The sequence below is a fragment of the Rattus rattus genome, chromosome 6 (assembly GCF_011064425.1).
Source record: "Rattus rattus isolate New Zealand chromosome 6, Rrattus_CSIRO_v1, whole genome shotgun sequence".
NCBI classification, from domain to species: Eukaryota; Metazoa; Chordata; class Mammalia; order Rodentia; family Muridae; genus Rattus; species Rattus rattus.
The window spans coordinates 5887804-5908580 of record NC_046159.1 but is presented as its reverse complement, the minus strand read 5'-3'; the positions used below and the strand labels follow the sequence as shown (position 1 = coordinate 5908580).

The 20777-nt window shown below is 45.7% G+C and overlaps 1 protein-coding gene across 2 annotated transcripts in view; it reads left to right on the top strand.

Annotated features, from left to right (window-relative positions):
* Positions 1 to 20777, top strand: part of Tmtc1 (transmembrane O-mannosyltransferase targeting cadherins 1) — a 102532-nt gene that overhangs the window by 67117 nt on the left and 14638 nt on the right. For both annotated transcript variants that reach the window (XM_032905431.1, XM_032905430.1), the window contains one exon: positions 11085 to 11193. In XM_032905431.1, coding sequence (XP_032761322.1) covers positions 11085 to 11193 — 109 coding nt within the window. The remainder of the gene's footprint in view (positions 1 to 11084; positions 11194 to 20777) is intronic.

The window sequence follows — 20777 nt, the reverse complement described above, 5'->3', positions numbered from 1 at the left end:
CACTAGCATCCCTCAGATGAAGATGTAGAATTGTCAGCTCCTCCTGCACTATGCCCGCTTGGACGCTGCCATGTTCCAGCCTCAGTGATAATGGACTGAACCTCTGAACTTGTAAGCCAGCCCCAATTAAATGTTGTCCTTTATAAGACTTGCATTGATCATGCTGTCTGTTCAGAGCAGTAAAACACTAAGTCAGGAAATCATATTTTAAAGCATATAAAAATGAACTTTAATCATATCTTTAATTAAACCCTAATGCGTCTAAATTATTATTTTAGTATGTGATTAATATTTTACAGTGCTTTAAATTTTTAGCATAAAACATTGAAGGTATAAGTATTATATCATATGTTCTAACCCTACATCTGTGAGATCTAATATAAATAAGATATCATATGTTCTAACCCTACCTCTGTGAGATCTAATATATATTTGACATTCACAGCCTATCTCAGAGCAGCTATTCTTCAAGTGTGCAATAACGATATATAGAGGTGACTTTTTTCTTGGCTAGCACTGACCTTTACTAATAATCTTGACTTTGAAGGAAACATGGGTCTTTTTCCAGGTCTAAGTTTCTCTGTCAGTGAATGCCAACCAGCTCACTTCAAGTCCCAATGATTCTTGGAATTATATCACACACACACACACACACACACACACACACACACACACACACACACACACACACACACACACACTGCCTTTCCTGCCTGTATATGGTTTCTTTCAAGCTATTTCTTGAGATATTGTAGCTTCCCTGTTGCAAGTCTGTGCAACACATTATAGTGGAAAACTGAGAAGGAGCAGCTCTCAATTCATGTTGATTAATAATGGGTTTCTTGAGACTTAAAATATCAAAAAACTGAAAAAAAGAAAGGAAGGAAGGAAAGAAGAAAAAAAGAAGTGAAAAGCTTGTGGTTTTCATGAGCGAAGATTTCAGAAGTCCCAGTGTGTCAAGAGGACACGAGAGTGTTTAAAATCAGGGGATGTGGTACATTTATGTGAATGCATAATTGAAATAGATGCTGGCACTTGTTACTAAAATGAAAAAGGAAGAAGCGTAAGCATTCACGTCATATCCCTGCCCGTTACACAGCCACCCTCCATTCATGTCAGAGGATAGAGGGAGGGTCCCAAGTGTCCGTGGATCTGATGGCAAACACTGCAGCATGCACAAGAGTTCCCAGAGCTGTGTGAAGACCTGGACAGCTGTGTGCTTGCCTCCTTCAGTCAGATCCTTCAGGAAGGAGACTAAAGAGCGAGGGCACAGCTTATTACTTTGAAATAAGTTTAAATGTTTGGAGCTCCCTCCCAGCACCATCATTAGCTACACAGGTTTAACTTTAGGAAAGGATGCCTGTGTGCACAAGACGGTAGACCACTTCTCAGCTCTGTTTCCTGCTTTTGGTTTGTCTGAGACAGGGGCTCTCTGTGCAGTAGCACTGACTATCCTGGACTTGCTTTGTACACCAGGCTGGCCTTGAACCTGCAGAGATCTACCTGCCTCTGCCTCCTGAGTACTAGGATTATAGTCACGAACCTTCACTTTTTAGCTTCAGTTCACTTGTTAGCTGCCAGTTCAGTGTTAACTGCACTTTCCCTGGACCTTTCTTTTGGCCATGTGAGCACATCAGCTGTGAGTAGACATGTTCTGCTTCTACCTCTTGGCCTAAAACTTTCCACTCACCCTCATGGTGACCTATTTGTAGTGACTTCCAGCTTTCCTCATTTCTAACCCTAGTCCCCTCATCTCAGCCTACCTCACGCTTACATCTCTAGCTATTCTCCAGTTTCCAAAGCTCAGCTTAGCATCTCATGATGCCATCCACTGCCTTGCATAGCATTCTCTATACGCTTCCAACATCAGCACCAGCTAGAGCACCAGGCAGCACTCTTCACTTCTCTGTAGTTACTGCTGTCATCAGTAGAGAACTTTGTCGTTCCCACTCTGCTCCCCTTCCCTTAAAGGGCATGGTGCTTTCAATCAGACCAGTGGCCTGAGAGGGAAAGCAAGGTGGACTGGCTAGGAGTGATGGAGAGGGCAGGGAGCAAGTGAGCAGGATGAGAGACAGATTTCTGCTTCATTGAGCAGCTCATTTAATTGGGGAGACAAAGGCTATTTAAACCTTGGAGGGTGAGTAGAGGCTGTGGGGTGAGTGTACGTCATTGGCCCAGGCCAGGATGCTGGGGGTGTCTCATTTGCATAAGGAGGAAATCTAGGTGCTGCTGGACATTACCTTATAAGGGGAAAGTTTAACCTGGTTACCATCTACATGATGGTGCGGCAAAGGTGGGGCCATGGGTCTGTGTGTGCCAGGACATGCAGGCACAGGGCATGGAGGGGGAAGTCCTATTCTTGCTGCTCTCAGGATGAGATTTCTCCGGTTTGGACACACTGTGACCCCATTCTTGTTCCAGGCCTGCTTCCTATGACTCCACAAACTACAAGATTTATGTCAGCAACCAGGTTCTGTTCACCCTTCTCTCCAAGGCTCCACTTGTACTTTCCAACATGGCTGTGCCACTAACTTTTTAAGTGTGCAGACTTTCTCTTCGGTAGTGCCTGGATTCTGGCCGCTGGCCTTTGGTCTATTACCTCTGCTCACCTTTCTTCCGTTCTCTTCACTCCTGCTGAGCTTTGAAGTGCTGTGATTATGAACTGTCACCTTGTTGCCCTTCTCTGTGTCTCTTCTCTGTAGTGGTTTCCTTTCAAGACCTTTCTGTCATCAGATCTCCTGTGATGAGCACAGTTCTCCCCGTATACCACCTTATTGTTGGCCTGTTCACAATCTTGTAGATTCCCTGTATCAAATGTCTCGTGGCATCATTTTGTTCCTTTATCCAGCACCTACTCCTCCTCATCCTTTCTATGGACTCAGGAGTGCCTGTGCCCACTGCATTGGCACCAAGTCCAATGTCTGAGCATTCAGGGTTTCTGCCCCTCACTACTCACTGCTCATCTGTCCTCTGTCAACCCAAACCCAGCTGATGGTGCCCGGCTCTCAGAGTGAGCAACCCCTGCCAGCCTACACTGCCTGAAGTCCTTAGCAAGGCTCAAAGATGGAACAGTTCACTGAAAATACCCTGTGTGCACTGCCCTTCTCTCAGCCAGTGACTGTCCAACAGCTTTATCTGGGAAATGAGAACCCAGTTGTGACCCCATGACTGGCACACAAAGACACACAGCAGACTTGCAGGACTTCCGTGAGCATTGCCCCCACAACTGTGCTCTCCATGATTCCCGAGTCTTAAGTACTTACTAGAGCTCTCTGGCTGTGATGGTCACATCCCAGGCCAGCGCAGACTTCCACAGGAAGCAGTCCTAAGGAGCCCGGCTTTGTTTACACCATCTGGGGAGATGTCGTCCACTTTCCCTGCACAGATATTGCTGGCAGAAGATAATGCAACAGGCCAGACTGCCTTGTCACGTCCAGGCATTTTCAAGAACCTCCCAGCCTTCCTTCTCTCTGTGCCGTTGCAGTTGAGCTGCCCTGAGCTCCATAGTACAGACCCGAGTGACATGGCTTAAAGTCTAGAGGTAGCATAGCATGTCTCTGTGAACTTCTTTTGTGGACACAGTCATATTTTAGGGTACAACACTTCAGCCTTTATCCTGAGTCAGTCCAGCAGGGTTTTGCTTTGGCACAGAAGCTCAATTTGGTATTCAGGTTGTTGGGGGAGGGGGCTATCAAAAGCTTTCAAGTTTAAAGATTTTTTTTGTACACTAGAAAGAGAAGCAAGAAGGGCAGAAAGAGGGCCGTGTGTGTGCCTGTTCTTATACCTCTCTATGGCCTGCAGGTAACACTTAGTGGGAAGGCTTGCCTTAAGGACTCTTCCTCTAAGGAACTCGTTGTCAGTTCTGCCAGCTCCTCTCCTCTTCTCCTTTCCACAGAGTCCAGTTTCCCCAGCCTGTCTGCTAGGTAGCACCTGGGCTTTCTGCCCTCATCTTTCCTGTTACCTTCCTCCAAGTGACAGAAAAGATTACCCCTTTCTTATGAATTTACCAGGAGCACTAGGGGTACAACACCTATAACTCTCTTGTCCAGACAGAACTGACTAGAACAAGATTGCATGCCAATGAGCTGCAGAGAGAGCCTTGACATTCAGTGCTTTCTGTGACATCAGGCCATGTCCTTTCTTAGGACAGGTAGATGCTGCCATGTGCTGGTCCCTGGTTAACATGTACCTGTAGGACAACAATTTTAGCTTATCATGGCTCTAACTGCTTATGTATAAAGTAGAAATAATTCTCGAAACTGCACTTAAGTACTAACTGTAATGCATGTAAGCACTTAATATAGGAACCAACACCCAGCGAAGGTGAAGTAGTTATTAGCTGTTTCTGTCTAAGCTAGAAACATAGTATCTCATGTCCAGTCTGAAGCTCCCTGTCTTGGCCTCAACGTTAATAAATGAAAGGCAGGCAGCCATACACTACCTGTGTTGTTAGCTAAATAGCTTAAGATGATAGTCAGCTGTAGGAGACGCAGATCTCTTCACTTTAAGTAGAAGATAGACCAGCTGGTCCTATATAAGATTCTGTAGCTTACCTACAACATGGGCTTCCAGTCTCCTAACTGAAGTATGGATAGAGAACTTGATACAGCATCCACCTTTGCTGAGACACTATGGTCAGGCTTGGGGACCACAGCTGACCAAGTTACTCAGCAACTGAATCTGAGATGGACAGAAACAGCACCTAGCCCAGTGACTAGCAGAAATCCAGCACAGTGGCCCATCCACTCAGTCCCCAGCTGGGGATAATAATTCCTTGCTACCTCCTCTAGATCCCAGTGGTAGAACCATGCTCCTGACCTCTTGAAGTTCCTAGACGACTTGCATGTGCATATGCTTTGAAGTCATGCTACTTGGGACTAGTTTTGATCTTGATGTGATAATTGGTTTGGCACCTCCTTCACACATCTGTAGCCGGGACCTGGCCCTGTGTGTGTCCTGAGCCTCAGGAGGCAGCGCCTCTGTCACCCAGGTACAATGCAGTGACCTCCCAAGGTGATAATCTGCCCCACACCTGTGGAGAGAGAGCTGGGACCAAAGCTTCTGGAGCTGTGCTCTGTGTCAGCCCTTATGTGGCTGATCTCAGCCTCCACCATGTCTGCTGCCCTGTGGAGCTCACTCCACTGTCCACCATCAACGCCTCACTTTCTGTCTGGCAGTGTGGGGCAGCAGGGGGAGGTGAGACTGTGATCTCATCCTTGAATTTTAGCTGTAATGAACATCTCTGTGTGCTCTGTGTGTGTGTGATCTGTATCTGCTGTGTGTATGTGGGGACACATGCGTGCATGCATGAGTGTGAAGGGCAGAGGTCAGCCTCATGTGTTGTCTACTGTGTTTTTTGAGATAGAACCTTTCTTTGCCCTGGTACTTGCCATGTAGGCTAGGCTAGCTGACCAGTGAGTCCTGGAGCCCCAGATCCACCTGTCTCCATCTCCTAGTGCTGGGAATACAAGTTTGACATCACACTTACCTGCTAGTGGTCACACTCAGGTCCTTGTGTTTGTGTTGTAGGTTCTTTACCAATGGAGTCATCTCCCAAGCCCAGCAGTGTAGTTTGAATTGATCAGAGTTTTCCAGTCTTCATTGTCATGTAGCAGGACTGTGTCTTATAGGATGTTGTATATGAATTTTATAAAAGTCAAGCAGAAAAATAAGTGTGAACTGCAGTCAGCCAGATGCTTTTGTCCACTGCACTAGCTACGATCACTCAACAGTCCTTCCCACACTGTGTAGAGCCCTAGAAAGCTCGTGCTTACAAAGACCATCTTCTGCAATAGCTGTAGCTTGAATTTTACATGCCAGTTCTTCAGAAGAGCTAGTACTGTCTCCTGCCATAAAAATAGAGTCAAAGTCTTCTTCATCTGTGATCCAGTAACAGTAAAGTACAATATTACAGTAACAGAAGCCCCGTGATACAGAGGAGCTCCTGCTGCCCACCCTCCACTCCATGTACAGGAGCTCCTGCTGTTGCCCACCCTTCAATCCATGTACAGGAGCTCCTGCTGCTGCCCACCCTTCAATCCAAGTGCCAGCTGGGTGGGGTTCCTTTTCCTTTTCTACTTCTTCTTCTTCTTCTTCTTCTTCTTCTTCTTCTTCTTCTTCTTCTTCTTCTTCTTCTTCTTCTTCTTCTTCTTCTTCTTCTTCTTCTTCTTCTTCTCTTCTTCTTTTCTTCTTCTTCTTCTTCTTCTTTTCTTCTTCTTCTTCTTCTTCTTCTTCTTCTTTTTCTTCTTCTTCTTCCTCCTCCTCCTCCTCCTTCTCCTCTTTTTCCCTCTTCTCCTTCCTCTTCCTTCTCTTCCTCCTCCTCCTCCTTTTTTTTCCCCCCCGCTCAAGATACTTTGTGCCCACTTCCCCATCTCTGTGCTAGGATTTTGTTTGGTTTGTGCTTGCATGTTATTGTGAATACTGATGTCATCATCTTTAGTTCATTGATGCATCTATCCTATTGTGTTTGGGAAACATTCTGTTCTTAAAACCATCTAACACCTCCAGCTCTTGCAGTCTTTTTACCCCTTCTTCAACACAGAGCCATGAGTGTTGAGGGTAAGAGTGTTGTACAGACCTGCATTTATGGTTGAGGACTCTGAAGTATCCGATTCACTATCAACTGACCAGTTATGGGTTTCTATGTGAATGGCCATCTACTCTTGAGGAACTATACTGCTGCTTACAAGTCACCAGCTTTGTGTCTGCTACTGACACTTTCCAAATTCCTTCTTAAAGCAAGCAGCTGCTTCTGTTGAGATTAATGTGGAACTGTAGACAGGAATCCAGAAAGTTTTGTAAATTAACAAACTTAACACGTCTCTAATTACCGAAAGGAAATGTGGCAAATCCTTAATGCCTTTGCTAAATACCTCTCATTGAGATGGAGCCAGGGAAGTGAGCCTCTGGGCAAGCTTTTACTTGATAAGGGGAAGCACAGCCACAGTGACGTTCCCTGTGAAAACACAGGTGTTGAGCTGCAAGATTTCATTCTGAGCAAGATCTAATTTATACTTGCTATTTTTCTTAATGAAACCCATTCTGAGGAAATTATTGGTCTCAGGAACCCATTCTGAGGAACTTTAGCCTTTGGAAGTTCCTGAGGCAGGGGTAATTTAAGAGCGTTGAATCCTGCTGCAAAACGTAAAAGCTTTGTTTTCATGTTTGATGCTTATATGGTGCCAGGTAAGGTGCAGGGCCCTCCAGTAGAGAAAGAAGTCTCTACAGCGTGACTCATGGTCGAAGGCACTCCAGTAGAGCTCCAGTAGAGAAAGATTAGTAAGATTATCATAGGGGGTGGCTATGAAGAGGCCCTATGACCTCAGTAACTCACTCTCTCTCTCTCTCTCTCTCTCTCTCTCTCTCTCTCTCTGTCTTTCTTCCTCTCTCTCTCTCTCTCTCTCTCTCTCCCTCTGTCTCCCTCTCTCTCTGTCTGTCTGTCTGTCTGTCTCTCTCTCTCTCCTTCTTTTGAGACAAGGTTTCTCTGTGTAGCCCTGGCTGTTCTGGAACTTGCTCTGTAGATCAAGCTAGCCTCAAACTCACGGAGATCCATTTGACTTTGGCTTTGTTTCCCGGGTGCTGAGATTAAAGAAATGCACTGCCATCACCCAGCTTAGCAGCAGCTCTTATAAAAAGAAAATATTTATTGGGGCTGGCTTACAATTTCAGAGATTAAGTCCATCATCGTGGCGGGGAGCTTGGTGGTGTGGAGAGGTAGCTGAGGGCTCTACACTCATATCAGCAGGCAGCAGGAAGAGACAGAGAGCCTGGCTTGAGCATCTGGAACTTCAAAGCTGACCCAGTGCTTACCCAATGCTTCACGCAACAAGATCACACCTCCTGATAGTGCCATTCCCTGGTGACCAAGCATTCCAATCCGTGAGCCTGTGAGAGCCATTCTTATTCAAAACACCACAAAGATCCGAAGTGCACTCACACTGGACGTTGACATTTTAGAAAGGTCACAGAGCACACACTCTGGGTGTTAGGAGTGTCTCACTAAAGCCTAACAGGATCCCCTCTTTCCCATAATTCCCTGGTAGAAGCTCTGATGGCTCTATGTCCACTGTATCACTCAGACGGACATTAATGGGGTCCTCAAGGACTTACATTCACAGGCTGTGTTGTTAGTTAATCTCCCTGTGTTCACTCATAAACGGTCTCAGTTTCCATTCTAACTGCATGAGTTATTACGAATGAAAGCACCGGCCCATCATAATAGAATTACTGTCGTTCTTTCCCCCTCTGCTGATTTTGAAGAATTTTCAGCTAAATAATGTCCTGTGAGGACTAATTTTCCACCTTAATTTTATAGCATTTCTTCCCTTTGATTTAAGTAGCATTTCTAAATTAAACTTAGCGAAGACTCTTTGGAGTTCTAACCATAAAATCAGTGGTCAAATTACTAGGGTTAAAAAATGCTGACTTACAGGGCTGGCTTACAGGTCCAGAGGTTTAACCTATTATCACCATGGTGGGAAGCAAGGTGGTGTACAGACAGACATAGTGCTGGAGAAGGAGCCGGGAGTTCTATATCTGGATCAACAAACAGCAGGAAGAGAAAGGCACTGGGCCTGGCTTGAACATTGAAACCTTGAAGCCCACCCCTCGGTGACCCACTTTCTCCAACAAGGCCATACCTACTCCAACAAGGCCACACATCAGATAATGCCACTTTCTATGAGCCTATGAGGACCATTTTAATTCAAATCACCACATCTACCAAACTGAATGCCTAACTCTAAAGACTTTTAAAACAATGAGTTTTTACCTCAGGTCTATGATAGGAGTCTACCTCCTAGGTGGAGGTAACTGGTAACAAGCTGCTTCTGGCAATGAAGCAGTCAAACTGCATCTTACCAACCCTGGACCTTCAGGGAGTAGGAGAGGTCTGGTATTAGGAATGAATGACCTTGTCCCCGAGAGTACATGGCGTAGATATGCTGAGGTCTCAGTTCCCACACAGATTACCTGGGAAGTGTGGATGGGGCCTGAGGTTCTAACAAGCTGCCAGGTGACATTCACAGATGTACATAAATCACACTCCGAACAGCAAGCTCTTACAGGTGAGGACAGACTTCTGAGAGTTAAAATAAGCAGCCATGAGTAAACCCCAGTGCTCAGGAGGCTGAAGTAGGAAGTTTAAGTACATGCACAGTGATCCAGAAGTAAAATACTTAAAACATGCTTTAAAAACAATTTAGTGTGTCCATCTGTGGTGGTGCACGCCTTTAGTCCCAGCACTCAGGAGGCAGAGGCAGTTGGAACTCGGTGAGTTTGAGGCCAGCCTGGTCTAAAAATAGAGTCCAGGACAGCCAGGGCTCTGTTACACAGAGAAACCCTGTCTCACAAAACAAAACAAACAAAAATTTAATAATAGTGATAATAATGATAGTTTAGTGTTTACTGAAGTTTTACTATGTACAAGCCATGGACTGATCTATGGGATTTTAAAAAAAAGAAAAAAGAAAAACGAAGTAAGCACACACTCAGAGTGTTAGGATCCTAGTGTCCTATTTAAACTGTTCCTAGGTGGGAGTTCCCCTCAGGGGATTTCAGGGTGTGCCTGGCACACAGAGCTGAACCTGTCTTAAAGAAAAGGGAGCGGTTGTGTTACATTGGAGGAACATTTGGAAGAGGATGCAATGCACTCTCGAGCCACTTGACTCTGCTGCACATGCTTTTCTGTTCACAATATCTGTCACATGGGCTGCAGTAAGGGCTGGACTCAGTGCTATGAGAATTTGTAAGAACACCCAGTACACAGTCTTAACCGAGTAGAATTGCGAAAACACTCGCTCTAGACTCTGGTTTAGACCCTAATGGGAAAAGGCACCCCCAAGGGTTAGGCCTAGATCCTTGAGGCCATGGACTGTCTGTGGTTCCAGGGTTTCTGTTCTTCATGCTACACTTATTCTCCACATTTATAATACCTGGCATTGAAGATCAGTATTTGAGAAAGTTATCTGAGTAAGCAGAGGGATTGCTGCCTAAGAATGAGGATCGAGATACACAGTCTCCCTGTGGCACCAACAGGAGAGGGGTTTTTCACTCGAGGACAGGACTCCTAGGCTTCAAGTCCTGGAGTCGACTGAGGGACAGAGGCAGAGCCAGTTTGTGGTGAGAATGTAACAGCACATTCACCTCCCCTTCAGCCACTAGTCACAGTGTCTTCTAGTTTCTTAAGTTTTATGTGATGCTTTCTTCTTTAGATAGGTGGACATTTTGGCTAGGTTTGTTCTGGACCATCAGCCATTATTAAGAAATCAGATTGTGAAGCTTAGTAGTTAAGAATACTAGTTGTTCTTCCAGAGGACCCGAGTTCCCAGCTCCTATGTTGGATGGATTATACACCCATAACTCCAGCTCCAGGGCATTCTGTGCCCTCTTCTAGACTTGCATGTAGGCTATACATGCAGAGATACACATAGACATATCCCTCAGAGTGCTGGCCTGAGGGTCAGTGTTTCTTGTTAACAGGTTTACAGACCCTTCAGTAAAACCCCCCAACAGTGCATAGCAAGTGTGTTGGCTACTTTTCTTTCCACTAAGACCAAATACTCAACGAGAAATTAAAGAGAGAAAATGTTTCTTTGGGTTCCCAGTTATAAAAGGTGGCATTGTGTCCACAGTCAAGCAAAAAATGGATAGGAAGTAGATCCAGTGTACAAAACCTTAAGGTCTATCCACAGTAATCTAAGCCCACAACCTCAGCCCCATCCTCTAGTTAGGCCCCAAGACCTAACTGTTCACCACTTTCCATAACAGCACCTGCACACGCCACCAGCCGGGAAACAAATGTTCAGGTACAGGAGCCTGCAGGGACTCACCACATTCAAACCACAGCAGCCAGAGGCAGGAGGCCAGTGACTAATCTCCAGTATCCTTTCACTGCCTCCCAGTGAGAATCCAGACATGAGGAGAGACTATGAGGCCTCAACGCAACTGGCATAACATGTAGATACTAACACAGTAAAATCCAGGATGAACCACCTAATCTTTGCTAAAAGAAATGATATGTTGACGTCTAAGCCAAGGGTTGCAGCAAGTGCTAATGAAAGGTGTCCTCTCCCTGTCATCTGCAGGTCCCAGGAGAAAACGGAAGAAGCCATTGTGCTACTGAAGGAATCCATTAAGTATGGTCCAGATTTTGCCGATGCCTATTCAAGCTTGGCTTCTCTACTGGCTGAGCAGGTAATTGTTTCCATTTAATTTCAGAAGTGTTTCTTTAAATGTTACTTTCTAGTCCATCTGCCAATATCATCACAGATATTTATAGAATTGACATAACTAATAATCGGCAGTTCCTGTCAAACTCTGAGTCTCGTTTCAGTTTTTCTTGATTGACACCAGAAGCCCAGTTTCTCACTGTACAAGGAGATAGGTGTCAGAGGAAGAGGGGTGCTAATGTCCCGTGATGTGTTTGCTGTCATTTAGAGATAAAGTCTGTCAATAATACATGGCATTTCCAACTTTTTAAAAATGTAAAAAAAAATTATAGAAAATATACTAACCCCCAACCCTTTGTGAGCTCCATTCTGCTCTGTTCTCCCAATGTTGCCTGAGATGCACTGGGGATGGGGAGAGGGCTCCCTTTTGTTCAAGGGTTTTCCAGCCAGAGCTTTGCCATTCCTTCCAGAATGTACTCCTGTGTGGTCCCACATTCCACGTTTTTATTGCTATTTACTTGTGAGATGATGGTTTTGTTATCTTAAAACCTGCTAGGGAAGAACAGATGGCAAGATGGGCTCCTAGGAGCAGTTGTGTTCTGAATCCCTGTCTCCTTTTCACTTGTCTGAATGACATGAAACCAATTTTCAGGGTCTGTGGTGTTTGTCTCCCCCTTGCCCTGGGGAATGCACATGAGTGATCTTCTATAAATTGATGCTCTGCCTTTGTTGACACATGAAAGCGACCCTGATAGCGGTAGATTCTACTGTCACTCAAGTGCCAGACCTCTTCTAAAAGCCAAACTGAGATGCCTTGGAGCAGCCGCTTAGCTTAAACTTAAGGAATGACCACCCCACACATCAGTGACCGAGGCTACAATGTGCATTATAAACATTTCAAAAATTCCAACAAGTAGCAAAATTAGAATAGTCTCTGAATATTCAACTGACAGAAATTATAAACTATGTTTTAATACAGCCATTCTAGACTGTTCCAGAAACATAAAAATCTGTGGATTCGTGGGTCCCAGATATAAAATGACATCATAGATAACCAACTCCTGTGCACATTTTTAAATTACTTACACTTAGTGCAGTGTACACCAGCTATAGAAATAGCTGCCATACTGCATTGGTTAAGGACTAAAGACAAGAAAGCTAGTACAGGCACAGTATTTTCTGAGTTGTGTGTGTGTGTGTGTGTGTGTGTGTGTGTGCACGCACATGCGTGCGTGTACCAGAAAAGGATATCCAATGCCTTTCTCTTTTGCTTTCTGCCTTGCTCCTGACTGGGCCAAAGTTTACTGTTTTGGCTACACTAGCCAGTGAGTTTCTGGGTCTGTCTGTCTTCACCTGAATCACTGAGCCATGTGTGAACTAGGGATTCAGATCCAGATCTCTAATCTCACACAAGGCTTCTGCAAGGCTTTGTAAGCCCTTCCCCTGAGCCGTCTTCTCTACCCTTTCTTGACGTGTTTTTGACCTGAGGTTTGTTGCACCTGCATAGAGAGGTACTGTGTTCTCTGAACAATGTAGACAGGCTGTAGACAGAAAGCCTATGTGGAATAGATGACTTTCTTGCATGTTGACTTACAATGTTTAGATTAAGGTGATGCTCCATGATGTGTGCTTTCACACAGGAGGGTTTTCCAGGGAAAGGGTTGCTTGCACCCCTCAGTATCACAGTCTCTCTTCATCCTGGCTTGTCCATCTTTCAGAGACAAATCCTGCCTCTGCTTACGACCGAGGTGTGTCAGGCACCCCGTTGTGCAGGCGTCTTCCTCAGCCACCACACCTCTGCCCATATCTGTCTTCCCTCCTGCCGTGCAGCCTCTGCCCACACGGCACCATGCTGACCCTTTGTCTACTTTCTGCCTTGTCTTCCATCACTTTGTCCTCCTGCAGTTCCATTCCCACAGCTTTATATTATTTAACTTAGCTCTGTGGGCTCATGCTCGTCATCCATCTCCAGAGCGTATGGCTCTGGAAGGACATTTATTGTATTCACTGTAGTATTCTCACACCTGCCAGGCTGCATGATGTCGGCAGACTCCAGATGTGTGAGGAAATAAACTTGGAAAGTGTGCAGTCCCCACTCCAGAGCTCTCATTGAGTTGTGCCTTATTGTGATGGCCTGCCCTGCCCTGGGGTCTAGTGTGAGAAGCAGCCATGAGATACTGATCATGTGACCTCGGCTACCAGATGTGAGGTCATAGCCATCATCCCTCTACTCCATTCATTGAGTCTTTATGGCGTGGCAGAACTTGAGGGCGGGTATCTGTGCTTCAGTGTTGGGAAGACTCCATATGTTTCTCCTGAATTGTATTTGGTTTTTATTTTCTTCTTAATTTGGTGCATGAAGATCTTGTATTTTCTAGGAAGGTCAATTCTGTCTCCACTTCTCATCTCACCTCAACTGGCGGCCATCTGGACTGTTTGCTGCCTCTCCCTTGTGCTGTTCTTCCCTCTACATTTGCCTTTTCCTAATTCATACTCAGTTCATGTCCCCGCCTTGATTCCATTATCAACAATGAGGTGTACGTGAAAATTGTACTAATAGCTTCCAGCTCAGATCTTTTCTTCCAGCTCCGTAGGCCGGCAGTAGACAAACACAGCTCCAAGCGATGCCTCAGTTAAATCTACAATGATTCCCAGTCTGTTGTCTTGGGGGCTCTTGATGGACTGAATACCTCTTTACACAGTTTACCCTTTTCAGGATCATCTTTTCTTTCTTCTTAAATCCCTTCTTGATACTAAAATAATTCAGTTTCCAGTTCCTGCCCAAACCTTGTCCACTTTTCCATTCTGTGAAAAGAGATCCAGAGATCTCTGTGTTCACCACTTTCCCTGTTGCTGTGAGCATGAACCCCACAAGTGCAGCTCAGGGATGAGGGGTTTTATTCTGCTCACAGTTTGTTGGTATAGTCTGTCATGGAGGGAAAGTCATGGTGGCAGGTGGTTCTGTGGTGGGAATATTTGACCACTGTCTGTTCACATCTCAATGGTCCAGAAAGCAGACAGGAAGGAGGTCTAGCTATAAATCTCAAGGATTGTTTCCAGCGCCATACTCTCTCTACCTACAGCCCACATCCTAGAGATTCTGCTTGCAAACCAGCAACACAGCTGGGAACCAAATGGCCTGAAAGAGACCTTTCACCCTCAAGTCATGACATCAGCATGCAGATTGTATCATGTTTATATGTGTCGTGTATTTTCATTTCTTGGGTTAGTATTCTGAGATAAAATTTAAACCATGTGGACCAGGAAGATAGCTAAATAGGTAAAGTACTTGCTGAGAAAGCTTGAAGACTGAATTCAGATCCTCAGACCCCACATAAAAGGTGGAGCAGGTATGGTTCCTACCTGTAATCTTAGCACTTGGGAAGCAGAGACGGGGATGCTCAGGCTGGGTTCAATTGAGAAAACTCTCCTCAATGCGTAAAGTGGGGCACTATCAAGGAAGACACTCACTGTCAACTTCAAGTTTCCACATCCATGCATTCAACAAATGTGTACACATGCACGCACAATGCACATATGCATGTATACCACAAATGTGTGCACTTACACATGAATGTATACTGAGTGAGAACACATGTCCTTGTGCATGCTACACACACATATACACACATCCCACATCACATTAAAAAAATTAAAACAAACCATTGATTTTTAGTGTTTCAGACTTATCTTCCTCTAACCACCGATTTCTTTAGGAAAATCATGGTCTTAGATATATCCCCACTGCTGTCCTGCTCCACTCTAATTAGTGTCATTGTTTATATACAAATAAACCATTTGTGTGTTAATACTGTGAAAAGTAATGGGCCTTAGTGGATGTCCCAACGTTTCTTCTGTTTTTCTTTTCTAAATTGATGGACTCTGAGTTCAGTTAAAAATACTACTTTAAAGTGAGCCGGATGTTTAGTGACCTTGGCATTTGTATCAGGACCCAGGACCATCACATCACTAATACAGCAGGCAGACCTTAACCAAGTGGTCATTTGTTGTTTGTTTGTTCAATGAAATAAAGGCATTTTTCAGACAAAATTTTCTAAAGGATAACAATTACACACACACACACACACACACACACACACACACACACACACACTTTTTCCTTAACTGACTGAATTTCAAGAGTGTTAGATAGGTATTTGAAATGATTTCCTGATTAAGTTATTTTCTGTGGAAACATGGCAAGCTGATGTAAAAACTATAGAATTTCTCACAATTGAACTCAACAGTTGTAAAGAGTAACAAATTACACAGAAGACCTTCATCTTTTCTGACAGAAAAAATGTACTTCCTGTGGCCCCTTTCTTACTCTAGAGGGAAGGGTATTATGAAATGCTTTAGGACCCCAGAATCTCCCCTGCAAAGTCTGAAGGTCCTTCTACCCTGAAGGCAATTGGTTTTCACACAAAAGGGATAGGACAGCTGTTGGGCAGAACTCAGGGTCCTCTCTTCTCTGAGGCTACACAGCTTATCTTAACCTCTGAAATCCTTTTTGAATAAAAAACAAGGTTTCTGATACATGTGGCAAACAGAGGTGAGGAAAATCCATGGACTTGACACTCTTTGAAGCAGTTCCTTTCCACTGTCACCTCAAACAGCATCTTAGACTTTCAAACCTCAGAAAATATGGAAGTGACGTTCTTAAACCTCAGTCAGCCTGCACACATGTGACACCTTCCCCACTCCCTGAGCAGAGCTACCATCTCCACACATACCGCCCACGTCCATGCTGACTTTGGTTGAGGACCAGTGTCACACTGGAAGAAATGACTGAATAAAATCTCCCCTGTGCAGGCAAGTTTCTGGAGCTGTGTGAGAGGATGTACGTTTATTTGTATTTATTTTCAAGTTTGCAGAGAACATAGCATATGGGCTGTGAGGCTCTTGGCAATTGGGATATCTTTGAATATGCTTGGTTTAATGTGCTTTGGTTATTCACATAAACGTTTATTGTACTATTGTACTAATATGAAGATTAAACAGGTATCTCACCAAGCCAGGAACAATTCATCAGACTGAAAATGCTGCTGCAGAGCTCCACTGGGGAACCCTCTCTTGTAAGGACACTTTGTAAGCTTTCAGGCTCTACTCATGTCTGCAGTTAAGTCCTCAGCTATTGGCAGACTGGGAGCACTGGTAAAGGTCCAAGAAGTCCTTGAGAGCATAGAATAGTGACTGGGACTGATAAGTAGGCCTGTGTGAGCCCAGGAATCTAGAAATGCAGTGGTCGCTAAAGCCAAGCTCATGCACAGAGTCTTACGGCCTCTTGCTGATGTTTTTTGACACAGAGATGAGAAAAGCTGTCTCTCTGGAACAGTACAATCCTAGAGACCATCTCTAAAATTAGAGTGTTTGTGTAGTTTCATATGGCAATAGTACAATCCTAGAGACCATCTCTAAAGTTACAGTGTTTGTGTTGTTTCATAGGCAGTAGAGTTTCTCAGGGCTCACAGCTTGGGGCTGGTTTACTGGCACATCAACACCTTGGACGCTTATCCTGGGCTGCTCTGGGCTGCTTCAAAGCCTGGCTATTATAGAGCTTCTGGGTGGCAATTGAAGCATCCTTTTTATTGCGAGTCCCATAAAACAGCTTTTAAGTCACACAAAATGATATGTTACTACCAAAGTTCTTTGTCTATACCTGAAGTTTCTGATTGTCTAGGACTTTTTTAGTCCCGATTTCTACCATTCAAAGTATTGGTTATCCTTTCCAGCTAGCTATTTCAGTGAGGGAATTTGGGAACAATAGCTTTCAATAATCTGTTTATGTCTTTAAAAAATAAAAGAAAATCCTTATAGTGATGGGGATAGTGGCTTAGGCCTATATAATCCCAGCATTTGAGAGTAGGAGGCTGAGAGTCTCAAAGAAAGAGGCCTAGCTGGGCCCCTCCAGGACAGAAACACAGAACCCCAGCCTGCACCTTCAGGTCAGGGAGCCATTTCTGCTATGGAAAAGCCAGAGAAAAGCAAATTCAGGCAGAAAATGAGAGCAGCTTTTTCTCTTATTACAAAAGGAATGTAGGTGATGTGTTAAAATCAGAGAAATGTCATGTATCCCGTACTCAGTGTAAGGTCTAGAAACAAAGTCATCCTTTCTCATTCAGGGTTCTTATGTTCACTTGTGGTAACACTTGGGTTTATATGTAGTCTAGGTGGGTTCTTTTCCCTTACCATGAGCTCATACATAATAATTTACAATATTTTGTGTATGTATAGGGATGCACATGCATTAGGGCACATTTGCAGAACTCAGATGACAACCCTGAGGAGTCTGTTCTCTCCTTCCATCCCATGGGTTCTGAGGATTGAACTCAATCATCAGGCTTGGCAACAGGCTCTTTGCCTGCTAAAGCAGCCTTACCGTATCCTGCAAGTGTCATCTTAATGCCTGCTTACTAGTTAAACATAGTGTGCTGTAATTTACATAAGGCACCAGCTGTTAGCGATTTGGGTGGCGGTGGCGGCGGTGCTGCTGCTGCTGCTCCTCCTCCTCCTCTCCTCCTACTCCTCCTCCTCCTCCTCCTCCTCCTCCTCCTCCTCCTCCTCCTCCTCCTCCTCCTCCTCCTCCTCCTCCTCCTCCTCCTCCTCCTCCTCCTCCTCCTCCCCCTCCTCCTCCTCCCTCCTCCTCCTCCTCCCCCTCCCCCTCCTCCTCTCCTCCCCTCCCCCTCCTCCCTCCCCCCCCCCCTCCCCCTCCCTCCCCCTCCTCCCCCCCCCTCTCCTCCTCCCCCCCTCTCCTCTCCTCTCCCCTCTCCCTCTCTCCCCCTCCCTCTCTCTCTCCCCCCCTCCCTCCCTCCCCCCCTCCCTCCTCCCCCCTCCCCCCACCACCTCTGCCCCCTCCCCCTCCCTCTCCCTTTCCCTCTCCCTCTCCCTCCTCCTCTCCCTCTCCCTCCTCCACCCCTCCTCTCCTCCTCCCTCCTCCCCTCCCTCTCCCTCCCCTCCCCTCCTCTCCTCCTCTCCCCTCCCTCCCTCTCCCTCCCTCCCTCCTCTCCCTCCTCCTCTCCCTCCTCCTCCTCCTCTTCCTCCCCCTCCCTCCTCCCTCCTCTCCCTCCCTCCCTCCCTCCCTCTCTCTCTCCTCTCCCCTCTCTCCCTCCCCTCCCCCCTCCCTCTCCCTCCCCTGTCTCCCCTCCCTCCCCTCTCTCCCTCCTCTCCTCCCCCTCCTCTTCCTCCTCTTCCTCCCCCTCTTCCTCCCCTCCCCCCCCCCCCCTCCCTCCCCCCCCTTCTCCTCTCCCCTCCTCTCCCTCCTCTCCCTCCTCCCCCCTCCTCTCCCTCCTCTCCCCCCTCCTCTCCCTCCCCTCTCCCTCCCTCTCCCTCCTTCCTCCTCCTCTCCCTCCTCTCCCTCCTCTCCCTCCTCTCCTCCCTCCTCTCCCCCCTCTCCCTCCCCCCCCCCCCCTCCCCCCCCCCCCTCCCCCTCCCCCCCCCTCCCCCCCTCCTCTCCCTCCTCTCCCTCCTCCTCCTCCCTCCTCCCCTCCTCTCCCTCCTCTCCCTCCTCTCCCTCCTCTCCCTCCTCTCCCTCCCCTCCTCCTCCTCTCCCCCTCCTCTTCCTCTTCCTCTTCTTCCTCCTCTTCCTCCTCCTCCTCTTCCTCCCCATTCTTCCTCTTCTCCCTCATCTCCCTCTTTTCTTTCTTCCTCCCTCCTCTTCTTTAACAGTAAACCCTTTTTCCTGGTAGCTTTTTTAAAACAACATTTTGAGCTAGGTGTGGTCACCCATACCTGTAATCCCAGCATTTGGAAGACTGATGCAATTAGAACCATAATGAGCTGCAGGCTGAGATCCTGTGTCAGAAGACATGGAAATAGTATCTGAATCATTTCATGTTGATACAATCTGAGAAGTAAAACCCATCTCATAAGTCTTGTGCTGTGTTCCTGAGTTATTTTCTCACAGAGCAGGACAGTGTACTCTGCCACCAGAGGTGCACAGACCTTAGTCCTGAAGGCTATGAATCATGTAAATGAGAATTCCACATGGGCAGGATGGTGAGTGGACACCCAGGATAGGAAAGTGACTTTGGACTTCAAACAAATGAAGCCATATTAGGAGCATAAGTTTTTCAGTGAAGTAAGGAAAAGTATGGGAAAGGTGTGTCGTGGGGCTGTCTCAGTGAGTCGAATGCTTGTTGAACAAGCATGAGGACCAGAGCCTAATCTCCAGAACCCACATAAAAAGCAGAGAGTGATAAATTGTGTTTGTAATCCCAGTACTAGGGAGGTAGAAACAAGATTCCTGAGGCTCACTGGCCAACCAGCCTAGATCTGTGAGCCTCAGGTTCCAGACAGAGGAACCACTTGTCTCAAAAACAAGGTGAAAGAACCTGAGGAAAAAACACTGGAAGCTTCTTACTGAGCAGTTAGCAGCACTGGAGAAAGTGAACACTTCTCTGTGTACAGACAGCAGAAGGGTGGGAAAATCTGAGGCCAGGAGAGTCTAGGGTAGCAGTGGCCTGACTTCTGCCATGCTTTCTTTCTCCCTGATGTCCACCAGCATTCAGAGATAGATGCTGGGCTTCTCAGACAGGGCTGTAAACGGTCCTGAGCCCATAGGAACTTGTAACCATCTAACTCTTACCACAGAGAACATAACTTTGCATCATAATAGCAATAAAGGAAATGAAATTAACATTGTTTATGACGCAGGCTGAAGAACGGGCCTGCCTCTATCTTAGGCTTAAAAGTCTTTGTATAGTAAAGACAAACTAGGTTCATTCCTGTTTATGATTAAACCTGTTTCTCAAGGATTGGGCTATAACCAACCTTAACTACAAATGGTTCTGAACTGCCTGTTCCAGGGATGACAGGCAATCAGTCTTTGTTTCAAAAAGTTGTTTGTAACTATCCTGCAACCCTACTTTTGTTCCAAAAGGTTATCTGACCACCTGTTACTATGTTATTGTGTTGTTATGTCCACCTTGCAAGCTTGTCTTTGTTTCAGTAGGTCATTAGGACTAATGTCTATTCTTTTTTTTTTTTTTTTTTTTTGGTTTTTTTTTTGGGGTTGGGGATGAACCCCGGGGCTTTGGCTTCCTAGGCAAAGGCCCCTCCCCCTGAGCTAAATCCCCAACCCCAACTAATGTCTATTCTTAACTTTCTGTTCCTGTAACCCTGCCAAGTTCCCCACTTGGAAGCCCCTACCCCTGAACTATATAAAAGCCTTGTCTCTTTCACATCCAATGCTGCCCTCTTGATCTCTACCTTAAGGGGAAGCAGCCCATGTACACAGATAAAACGCTTGCTATAATTAATTGCTTGCTTTAGTTAATTTTGCCATGATGATTTGAGTCAATGTTCTTTCTCCTTCTGTCTTTAGGATTAACATGGCCACTGTAAATTATCACTAACATCTGGTTTATAGCATTCAGGAAAACTCAATTAATATGAAAACAGTTATAAAATATTTTCCTTTCATGTATTTTGGGATATGATTTTAATACCAGAGTAAACGAATATTGAGTTCTAACATGTGAGTTAGTAAGAGGGATAGAGTCCGTTTCTCTCCTTCTACAGTGCTGTCATGAATTGGTTCAGTCACACTCCACACTCAGAGCTAAGTCAACTTGGAATGAGCCCTAATGTAAGGATGCATTTAATTATGTA